General features: G+C 35.9%; 2 protein-coding genes across 2 annotated transcripts; both read right to left on the bottom strand.

Moving 5' to 3' along the window:
* Positions 1 to 4,262: 4,262 nt before the first annotated feature.
* Positions 4,263 to 5,408, bottom strand: LOC142626215 (uncharacterized). Its single transcript, XM_075800009.1, has one exon. It carries the CDS (start codon positions 5,240 to 5,242, stop codon positions 4,502 to 4,504), a length of 741 nt encoding a protein of 246 aa, XP_075656124.1. The 5' UTR covers positions 5,243 to 5,408; the 3' UTR covers positions 4,263 to 4,501.
* Positions 5,409 to 7,658: 2,250 nt separating this feature from the next.
* LOC142623861 (ferredoxin--NADP reductase, leaf isozyme, chloroplastic) lies at positions 7,659 to 11,004 on the bottom strand. The gene is made up of 9 exons (XM_075797338.1): positions 10,692 to 11,004; positions 10,379 to 10,613; positions 9,729 to 9,862; positions 9,459 to 9,537; positions 9,180 to 9,271; positions 8,973 to 9,050; positions 8,376 to 8,438; positions 8,050 to 8,284; positions 7,659 to 7,963 (listed from the first exon to the last, which is right to left on the bottom strand). The coding sequence occupies exons 1-9, from the start codon at positions 10,794 to 10,796 to the stop codon at positions 7,896 to 7,898; spliced, it is 1,089 nt and encodes a 362-aa protein (XP_075653453.1). The 5' UTR covers positions 10,797 to 11,004; the 3' UTR covers positions 7,659 to 7,895.
* Positions 11,005 to 11,647: the final 643 nt, after the last annotated feature.

Raw genomic sequence — 11,647 nt, 5'->3', positions numbered from 1 at the left:
TGCTTGGGGATTGTATTCGTTGGGGCATTAATGCCTCTTCTGATAACGTCTTCAGGGGAGTAATGGGAGTTAATGCCTTCCCGTTAGTTCGTCCAGCTGGTCTTGCAACGGTTGAGGCTTTATTGGCAGCATTCAATGGCCTTAACTCTTCCTCTGATGATGACGATAACGGGTTAGGTTCGTCCGTGAGGCCACCTCGTCTATGTTTCACTTCGTCAGTCCCATCATGATGTATTGTAAAATGGTATGGTATAATTAATAAAGTAACTTTTTGATATTGTAAAATAAGATGGGATAGCATTTCTTATTGTGGATGCTTTTTAGAGCTATAAAAATAGTATATTAGAGCATTTACAACCTTCAATGAGAATGTTCTTGTGTATTCTACATATGGATTTTCATGGTCCACATATTATTATGAAAGCAGTGATTTATATACTGAATGCTTGAGATAATTAGCTTGAGGCTATCCATCGCTAGTTAGAAAGTCAACCCATTTTGCAAATTGCGGGCCTAAGTTAAATGAATCCGAGCTAGTCTCAATGTGGACAACGTTCTACCACCATGACATGCTGGGCTTCTGATTGTCTAATTAGAATCCTTGTCAACATTTAAAAAAAAAAAATTTATTTAAGAGAATAATGATAGCCATGCTGAAATTAACCGATTACCGTGACGAAATACTTTGTTGACCTGTGTATTTCCTTCGCACATACAGAACAAAGATGACTAATAAAAACGTCTGTTTCCACTTCACAAAATAATAACAAATAGTTCTTCCAACGCGCCTGCCCCTTCGAAGAATGAAAGAGGCTTCTTTGCACCGTCATATGAAAAAATCTAGTACCGTCCTTGGATGTAAGCAACTTGACAATCTTGCTAACATTGTCATGGTCAGAGTTTTAAAACAAGCAAGCAACTTTGACAGTCTAACTAAACAAGACGTGGGATGACATAGATAGGTCGGTTCGGCAATATTTGTCCTCTGCGAAACCAAAGGGACCAGAGAGACACTTCGAAACTCCCAAAGTTCAGACAACTGCAACGCTGCCTCATTGGTTACGTCAAGAGGCGCTTAATTCGAGGAGTCCAAGGAACGTTTGGGCCACTAACTTAAAAAAATGTGGGAGGATCAAATCAAAGCCCAAAGCTCAGAACATGAAAAAAAAAAAATTTTTGATAGATAATCAGGAAATTTTTGTAAATGATAGAAAAATAAAAAATACAAGAAGTTCATTATGATGAACAAGAAGCAAAAAAAAGAACAAACAGCACAACAAACAGAGAAAAATCAGGAAACTAAGCAAAGGAAGGACAAAAAGAGAGAAGAGCAATCAGTAAAATTTCAACACTGAGACCACTCAAAAAGACTGATGGTATAAAAGCTTTAACTCATCCAACATCTTTCCTTTATTCTTAAAAGATCGACGATTTCGTTCCAACCACACAATTCACATTAAGCACCCCGAAACCAAGTTCCAAATGTCCGAGTTGTGCTTCTTAAGCCACTGATGTCAGCAAGACAACAAACCCGCCACCGAGCCTAGCATAACCCAAAGAATACCAAAGGCCTGAAGCATAGAAGAGAGTGGATAACAGGACAATGAAGAAAAAGGTGGTTAACCGACTCCCCATCACAGTAACACATACAACACCTATTAGCCAAAGAGCGACCTTTTAGCATTAGATTATCCAAAGTAAGGATCCAACCATGAGCGGCAGTCCACAGAAAAAACGTCACGCACTTAAAAATCTTTGGTTTCCAAACACCCTTCCAAGGAAACAAAGAATTCGAGACACCCCAGATCTCATGGTAGTAAGACCGTGAAAAATAATTTACGTATGACAGAGAAACCGGAGCATTAACTTACACGTATCATCCAAATGCATCAATGGAAATAAAGCTCAACAAACTTGCAAGTTGCAACAAATTGGGGAAATTTTTTTTTGCAACCAAGTGTAATATTAAAATTTCAATTACTTTTCCCACTTATTCGTAAATGACATTACACACCATGAAAAGCATTGCACATTGCCTTAAAAACACAGCTGTATATAGTGAACCTTTTATTCCAAAAAAAAAATGTCACAATAGCAAGATTACATTGACACTATTATTATGCAAGATCACAAAAGTCAGGGCCATGGAAGATCTCCATTTGAGACTATCTTGAGACCATCTATTGAGAAGCAAACAGGTACACTGATGGGCTAAAACTTTCAACAGAAACGTGAACCTCCTCTTTTATACATGTCCTTCCTTTTTGTTTGACTGTATAGTGTAATCTAACCAACTTTAGACCAACTTGAAACTTAAGCACTTATAGATGGGATAGTATTGATCTCTAATTTTCTTAAGGAAAAAAAATATAATCCAAAAGTGGTTTTCTCAAAATGCACATCCAGAATTAAAAGATATTGAGAGGCCAAATGTCACACCATATAGAACTTGAACCCAACCCATATATGTCCTTCCCATGCAAAAACTTAATTGCACTAGAACTTAGAAGGAACTCAACTTTTACGATTAACTTCATCAGAATCAAGAAGCAATGCAGGATCAAAACTTATGCAGGATCAAAACTTACTTGCACTAATACTCCAGAGCACAACTTAATTCCTACAAGCTCTTTTATTTAAGGAGCCTCAAACAATTCAGAAAAGAAAAGGAGGCTATAACAAGTTTGAAGCAGCAAACAAAGGAGAGGAACAAATCTATAGACGCAAACAAAGGAGAGAAACAATCTACACAGACGCAAACAAAGGAGAGGAACCATCTGTGTTGCCAAGCTCATTGTAATCATGTAAATTGGCAATTAGGCAACATTGAGGCAATGCCCTGAAATGCTAAGGCTATATAAATCCTAATAACTTACATACCTATAGTCATTGACTCAAACTCTTGAAGCCTAATCACTCCAGTTGATAATATAACTTTATTTGACCATGCTTCTTAACTGCTTGTACATATTTTCCAGCATAAAATCTTCCAATTGTTTTAGATTGTTTACTTGCATAAAATTTGTTTACATTTAATCAATCCCTTGTTAGAGAATATATCATAATGCCTTGCACAATTAACAAAGTACAACAAATAGATTTCTGACAAACCCCATTATATGTGTAATGCATGTTACAATGATATCAATATTGCAACTTTGAACAGCAAGAGACTAGAATGGTGAGGGGTAGCTCTTAAAATAAAATATTCATGGCTGTTTGGCATCTAATAAAATATTCATGGCTGTTTGACATCAAATAGATTTCTGACAAACCCCATTGTATGTGTGTAATGAATGTTACAATGATATCAATATTGCAACTTTGAAAAACAAGACAGACTTGAATGGTAAGGAGTAGTTCTTAAAATAAAAGATTCATGGCTGTTTGGCATCAAATATTTCTTTAAGCTTTTATAGTCTCATTTTTCTAGGTACTACCTTAAACAACTTTCAATTATGTTAACAAAAATGCGCAACTGGCAACAGTTAAACCACTAATGAAATCATGCAGTAACACCACTAACACTATAACAGAACAATACTATGCACACTTTTTCTTTTTTGATAGGAACAATACTATGCAAAAATTAACAGTTTTAGACATATTAGATAAAATAAAATCTAGATGAAGATTAGAACTGCTCAATTAGAAAGTTACTACCGCAGTCATTAATAAGAATACCCTAATTCTTATCTAAACCACCACACATCTATGTGCTATGTAGACTGGAAAATTTGCTGATCAAACAGCCAGTCACTTAAAACCAACACAAAATCAAAATCCCATTTAGCCATAACATCCCATGTATAACCCACCAAATTTAATAGTAAAAGTGAATATGTGCTATTACTCATTTTTGAAAGAGTCAAACCACTATAACAGAACAATACAATGCAAACAGTAACAATGCTAGATATATTATACAAAAGAAAAGCTAGATAACGATTAGAACTGCTCAATTATGAAGTAAAGCCGCAGGTCCAAAGTCATGATAAATAAGCCCTAATTTTAATCCAAACCACCACATATATCTGTGCGCTATGTAGGCCAGAAAATTTGCTGATAAAAAAGCAGCTTGATCACCAACTTAAAAACCAACAAAAAATCAAAAATCCATTTAGCCAAAACATCTTATGTATAAGCGAAACCACTAATGAAAGCATGGAGTAACACCAATAACACTATAACAGAACAACAATATGCAAAAATTAACAATGCCAGATATATGAGATATAGAAAAGGCTAGATAAACTGCTCAATTAGAAAGTTATGCCGCAGTCATTAATAATCTTATCCAATCCAAAAGAACACAATATCTGTGTGCTGTGTAAACCGGAAAATTTGCTGATCAAACAGAAGCTTGATGACCAACTTTAAAAACCAACACAGAACATCAAAAACCCATTTAGCCAAAACATCCTATGTATAATCCACCAGCAGATATAAAAGTAACCAAAAGAGAATATGTACTATTACTCTTTTTTTTTTTTCTTGTTATTCAAGATGCGGTAGTTTCCTCAGGACACTCTCTTGCAAAATGCCCTTGCTTCCCACAATGAAAACAGCCTCTTCCGCCTCCGGCACCGCCTCCACGGCCGCCGCTGCTGCCTCCGTTGTTGCGGCAATCCCTTGCCAGATGCCCGATTTCCCCGCAATTATAGCATGCGCCGCCACCGCCACCGCCACCGCCACCGCCACCACCGGTGTTTTCCTTACAGTCCCTCGCCATGTGTCCGTAGCCACCACAATTATAGCAGCCCCCACCGCCACCGCCACCGCCAGAATTGTTTCCACGTGGACAGTCCCTCGCCATGTGCCCAACCTCGCCACAACTGAAACAACTACCGCCGCCGCCACCACCGCTTCCTCTGTTACAATCCCTAGCCATGTGGCCAGTATCACCACAATTGTAACAACCAGCACCACCACCGTTACGCCTATCTCCGCCTCTCCAACCACCGGCAAATCCGCCTCCGCCGCCACCGCGTCCGGACCTGTTGCTGCCCTGGATGGATGATCCGTTAGGGCCAGTGACATTGACCGCCTTGGTCCTCTCGTTCTCGCCCAACTCTATATCGAACTCGACAAGCTCGCCCTCAGCCAAGCTACGGAAGCCGTCGGATTGGATCGCGGATTGATGGACGAACAGATCATCGCCTCCTTCATCGGGGGTGATGAACCCGAAGCCTTTCGAGTCATTGAACCACCGGACCACACCAGTCGACCTGACCTCCGCCATTGGATCGAGAACCCTAACCCTAACCCTAGCTATAGTATAATCAGAATAGTGAATAGAATGTGAAGGGATCGGAGATATCTATGTATGAGCGCCCTTATATATATATATATATATATATATATATATATTACCCCCAAAACCCTAATAGCCTCCGCTTCGTTAATTCCCTGCTAAAGGCCTTTGGCGCTTCCTCTTTTATGTTTTGAATTTCTCTTTTTACCCTTTATATTTTGATTATTTTCATTTTGGTCCCTATATTTATTTTTTTTATAAAATTATTTTTCAATTTTTGTGGGTGGTCTAACCAACAATCATGACAAATGTTTCAATTAAAAATATGCATATATATCTTCTTCTTTCTTTTTCTTTTTTTCTTTTTTTTTTGGCCTAAAAATCTTTTTTTTTTCTTAATTTTTTAAACTCAAATTACTATTCTAATTTGGTTTGGATTTTTTTTTTGGAGCGGACAAAAAGGTATTTTCTTGATGCGGTATGGAATGAAAGTTCATATTGAAAAGTAATTGGATATTATTTGTTAATCAAAGAATATAATCAAAAGATGAAACCTTATAAATAAATATTGTTATAAAAGATTTAGTAGTTTTGGCCTAAGTGTCCTCTAACTTGAAAAGAAGAGAAGACTCTTATAAGAATATGAATGGGGTTTCTTTGAAGTTTGAAGGGTAATTTGGTAATTTTGTTTTGGTTGAAAGATACCTATCTTTGTAAATTGAGATTTTGTTTGTTTTTTGTAGTGTAAGGACTGTTGGAAGTGTGAGATTTGTTTGCCTTCATCTATGAGTTTGGTTTTTAGGATTTGGCAATATATTGATTGTGGACTTTGGTTGGCATTGTCCATGTACATAGGCTTGGAGTTGCCAAATTATGTTAAATATTGTTATATCTTGTGATTCTTTTATATTATTTGGCGTGTGAATGCATCTTTGCTAGCCCCAAATTATAAGAATAATTAAAATGAAGTATCCTAAATTTAAATAAAAAATGAAAATACCCTGGCTGTCTTACTATTTGATAAATGCAAATTATGCAATTAGTCTATACTATAATACCTCTTATACACATATTTATGGGTAAATTATAAATTTCACTCTTGAAATTTAGTGTAGATTTGTTTTGATCCCTTGAATCTAAAACTTTGGACTTGATCCTTACATTTTTTTTTAAAATGAATAATTCGGTTCCTTCATCTAATTTTCCATTTGCCTAACCAAAGGAATTTAAGAAACCTTATTTTTGAGAGATCAAAATTGAAACAACATATTAAAGGGACTAAAATTGAACCAATCACATGTCTAAGAAACCAAAATCGATTCAGCCCAATTTTAAATAACAAAACTGAACCGAACCGTAGACAAAAGTAACAACATTGTTTCATTTTTAAAATTTCATGGACTAAATCCAAACTTTTTAAGATTGCAATGGTCAAAAATTGAACTTACCCCAAATTTCAAATTATAATTTACCCTATATTTATATGTGCTAACTACTTGCATAAAGCAATTTTATGTCAGATGAACAGAGACTCGCGCTCTGTTTGCTTTGATGGAAGATCATGTGTTGAGATAGTTTTTTTCTATTTTCTAGTGTTTAGTAGCATTAGAAAAAAAATGAGTTAAAGGAAAACTATCTTTAGTCAATAAAAAAATGATGACTTATTTTTAGAGATTATTTTCCACTAAATTGTTTTTTGAAAAATAGTTCTATGTCACAGTAAGCTAAATAAAGGAATGTAAGAGATTATTTTTTAACTCATTTAAAGTTGATACCAAGCATAGGAAAATGAGATCGTTTTATAGAAATTTTATTTTGGAAAATGACTAATTTTCTAACAAATATCATCTTTGAAACAAACAGAGTGTCAAGAATCGTGATGTTTCAAAAGTAAGAATATAAGACCTGTGAGCTGTGACATATCAATTCTTAGGTCTCACAACATCTCATTTTCAGTAAATTAGCATACAAATGTCACACTTGTCAAGTCTCACAACATATCATTTTCAGTAAATTAGCATACAAAAGACAATAGGGAGTAACAAAAAGTTATTCTAGCTTAATACCAAACAAATAAACCAAATGTAATTGTGACTTGGTAAGAATCAGATAATAGCTAAAGTTTGTACCAATTTTAGCTTGTAGACAATGTTTACACTCTCATGTGATTGGGAGTATCAAAATGAAGAATGTGAAGGATCATAACACAGTAACCTTAGTGATGTCCACAATGTGATTTAGAAAATTGAAATATGGAGTTGAATCAGGACAATTTGACTGTAGGATCTACAGACGGAATTATAATGGCCACCTGAAATAAGTATTACATTTTGTCTTCAATTTTTTCTTAAGCTGGATGTATGACCGTTTTGTCATGATTAATGATGAATAATGGAGCTGAAAATTCGTAAAAAGAAGTTGAAGTTGGCTTCAACTATATTTATGACTATATATCCATGACCCCTCATAAATAAAACTCCTGTGGAGGCTATACCATACAACTGCTGCATTAAACAAAAAAGGACAAAAATATAAAATGAAAAATTACAAAGGCATTACCTATCTACAGAATGCAGTGGAAATCATTATCAGTTGCCGCTTAAAAGTGAAGTGGGAGAAATTTGTACAAGTACTTTAGGCATTAGTATACTTCCACATTCCATTGCTCTGCCCTCTTCAACTGCTTTTTGTAGTCCAACCAATCAATGCCTGAAAAATGTATCAAACACAAGATTGAAGGCATGAAAGGTAAAAATTGTCTATCTAGTCTAGCCAAAGTTTGATCTGCTACTTACCATCTCTAGCAGCCAATGAAACCATTATGTCATCAATTCCCTTTTCCATCCCCTTCAGCCCACACATATAGACAAAGGTGTTATCCTTCTTAAGCAATTGCCATAGCTCTTCTGCATACTGAGCCATTCGGGTTTGGATGTACATCTTCTCACCTTTCTCATTTTTTTGCTCTCTACTCACAGCAAAGTCAAGTCTAAAATTTTCGGGGGCCTTCTCCTTCATTTTCTCAAATTCCTGTCTCATACAATAGGAGAACTTTCAGTGTATATTTCAAAACATAGGCAAAAAGGTTTTTGATGAGTGAGGAAACTCTAGTCCATCTCACCTCCTTATAAAGCAGTGAGCTACTCGTGGGGACACCCAAGAAGAGCCACGCCAAACCATTGAACTACACAACATGTCAAAAAGATGAATAAATCATCAGCTGATGCATACACAGGAATTCACCACTATACGTATTTTTTCAATTGTGACAGAAGGGATGTTTATGATGAATGGTTTCTAATTTCCAAGCAGCCAATAATACAGAAAGAAGTTCCTGATGAATCATGGGCTTTTTATAAGTAAAATTAACAAAATGCAGCATTTGCAATTGATGCTGAAAGCACCATTGCAACTGCATCCTAGTGATTGTATTTGTATGTGACAACTATATTACTCTTCTCTTCGAGGATTGATGACGGCTTCAGTCCAATTCTTATATCAGTCTCCATGAGAGTTACCACATGTTATAACTCTTTTCATTTTCCTAAGTCCCACCTTTTTAATGCTTTACTGGGCTGAACTTTAGACCTTTAACGCAAGGCTACAAGGCCATTGATACTGTTTTGAAGCTTCAATGAGAGAAATTTCGTCATCACGGGGTTCATGTTAGTTTCTCATCAAGGGTTTATCAAAACAAGATTGATTGCATTTTATCTACCTTGTAGTCATCATGCTTCTCAAAGAACATTTTCCACAAATATGAGCGGAAAGGAGCAATCCCAGTTCCAGTTGCAAGCTGCAACAAATGAATTCAAAATTACTAATGCATAGAAATCAATTAACTGAAAAATTCAGAATCAATTTATGGAGTATACATTAAATTTCTTGACATTGTACTTGCTTAAGATAACAAACCAAAATATACCATGATGATGGTAGCGTTGGGATCTTTTGGCATTAGCATTTCTTTTCCAACAGGTCCTGTCATCTTCACTTCAGCTCCAGGTTTCAAGTCACCTGAAATGCAAACATTTAAAGCAACTAGGGTGCTAAGGTATCTTCCTTAATTTGGTGGTACCGTTTTCTGTTGCCTCAAATTGTTTCTCATAAGATTCGCTCAAAACCAAAAAGATGGAAAATGTTTCATTAGAATTTGGTAGACAAAGAACGGAATTTTCATAGATCTATAGTTCTGCATCCTTACACAAGAAATTTGAGCATACTCCTTTAACAATTTCTCCCGCATCATTGGTGTACACTAACCGTTTCACACACAGAGAAACCTGTATTAAGGTAACAGGTCAGACAACCAAATGAATTGAAACCAAAGACTTAGGTAGCTATGGAAATAAAAAACCGTTGAGATGTAGATAATACTGACTTGACAAAAGAACTCAAAACCCATTATAAAATCATGTAATTATAAACTTTAACTCTCACAACAAATATGGTTCATTTTAATGAAAAAACTCACAGTTTTGGAATCCCCAAAGTCACCAATGGCACTGCTGGCAATTGAGTATAACCTCAGCTTGTGAGGCTTGCCATTTTTGTCAATACCATCTGGAATTACCCCAACTGATTGCCCTTCTCTGTATGGGATCTCCCCTAAGCCAACCAATCAACCAGATAGCTCAAAATGATCAATTTCTTTATCAACTTCATTTCAAAATAATTAATATGTTAAAGATGAATTTGTTATATTCTTAGTGTTCATGCTTATCCCAGAAACTTAGAAGATAATAGGAGCTGATGTGCTTTTTCCTTTTTATTCTTGCTGAAGAGGGACTGCTGTGCTATTGTAAGTCCATTGATACATTTGCAACTTTCATATTAAGGATCATTAATGGCTATAAAAAATTAAGAAGCACATAAAAGCCCACAAATAAAATCAAGGTAATATATATATAAACTATATGTTGAAGAGTTAACAAAGTCATCTTTTAAGATGTTAAGCATATCGATCAAAGGAAAAGTGCTAGCCACATCTTGTATTTGTTTATAAAGTATCAACCTAATGTATGCCTGATATGGGACTCAGAATACACACACTCAATCAATACGGAATACCCAATCAAGTTGGGCATGCATTTAGAGAGACTAAAAAGGCATAGGAGTTCATACCCTCAGTGCTGAAGACCATGTGCCAAGTTTCTCCAGGAGCATCATCACCAGTAATCTTAGTGTTAAGTAGGCATCTTCCAGTGTATGGATTTTTCGGTTTGTACTTGTTCACTACCACTCCTTCCTCCATTTTCTTGGATTCCTTCGCAACCTTTGCAGGAGCCTCTGTGGCGACCTGGGCTCTGATCGAAACCACTCTTCCACCAACAGAAACATCTCTGTACTGCAAAGGAACCTGAGAAACCAAAAACCATGTCACAAACTCCAAGCAAAACAATCACAGTGCAAAAGCTAGACAAAGACAACCAAATACCTTCTTGAAAGGGATTCTCTCTGGTAAGATTATAGAGGTTCTGGAGGACAGAGAAGATGACTTGGATGATGGAAAAGAGACCGTGGCAGTTACTGCAGTAGCCATGACTGCAATGCTAGTTGATAAAGCAGAGCAAGAGAAAGAAAGTGTGATGGTTTTATGGGGTTGCGAGGAGTTGGTGAAGAAGTATGAAAACGAGAGGGTATGATCTTTTTCGTTTGCAGTGGATTATGAAATTTGAGTGGAGGAGATTAGAAGGCCAATGCAGTGGCAGATGTGAGGATAAGTTTATGTGTAATGTATGACTGTCCTCACTGCCATTTGTAGTCTTGTGGGCTATATGGCCACTAACTATCTTCGTTGATTTTTGGTTTACACTGCAAAAAGGGGACGTTGATGGCCTAACATGATTATATCTTGTTACATACTCCCAATAAAATTATATTTTGAAAACACGATTTTGTTAAAATTGTGAAATGGTGATAATTCTAATTTCTAACTGAAATAGTGTTTGTTTGACCGTATGAATACAGAGAGTGTGCAATAGCCAATATGTGATGAGGGCACATATACAGGTGTCACTCTACTAGTGAATAAGACCAACAAAAATTTAACACAGTATTTTTTGTTTTATGAGTTTCAAACCCATACTCACTGTGTGATGGAAGTCGAACCTGCCAATCAACTTCCCAGGAAAAAAGATCATCTCTAGTCTCTAATTGAAATTGATCCATTTACTAATTTAAATTAGATATAACAAATTTAAAAGTGTATAAATTGTCATGTCATTTAGGAAAATTATAGAGATTGCCAGGTTTTTTTTTTTTTTTTGAAGGGAGTTTGTCACACAATTTAAAATTTTAATACTCCTAACTTTTTAGGATCACCTTTTTCCACATGCATGCAAGCTATTCTAAAAAACCAGCCTCCAGAAATCCTCCTTATTAAATCATTAA

The sequence above is a fragment of the Castanea sativa genome, chromosome 2, assembly GCF_040712315.1.
Source record: "Castanea sativa cultivar Marrone di Chiusa Pesio chromosome 2, ASM4071231v1".
Classification (NCBI taxonomy): Eukaryota; Viridiplantae; Streptophyta; class Magnoliopsida; order Fagales; family Fagaceae; genus Castanea; species Castanea sativa.
Note: the sequence above shows the minus strand (reverse complement) of the source record. Positions and strands in the feature narration are given on the sequence as shown.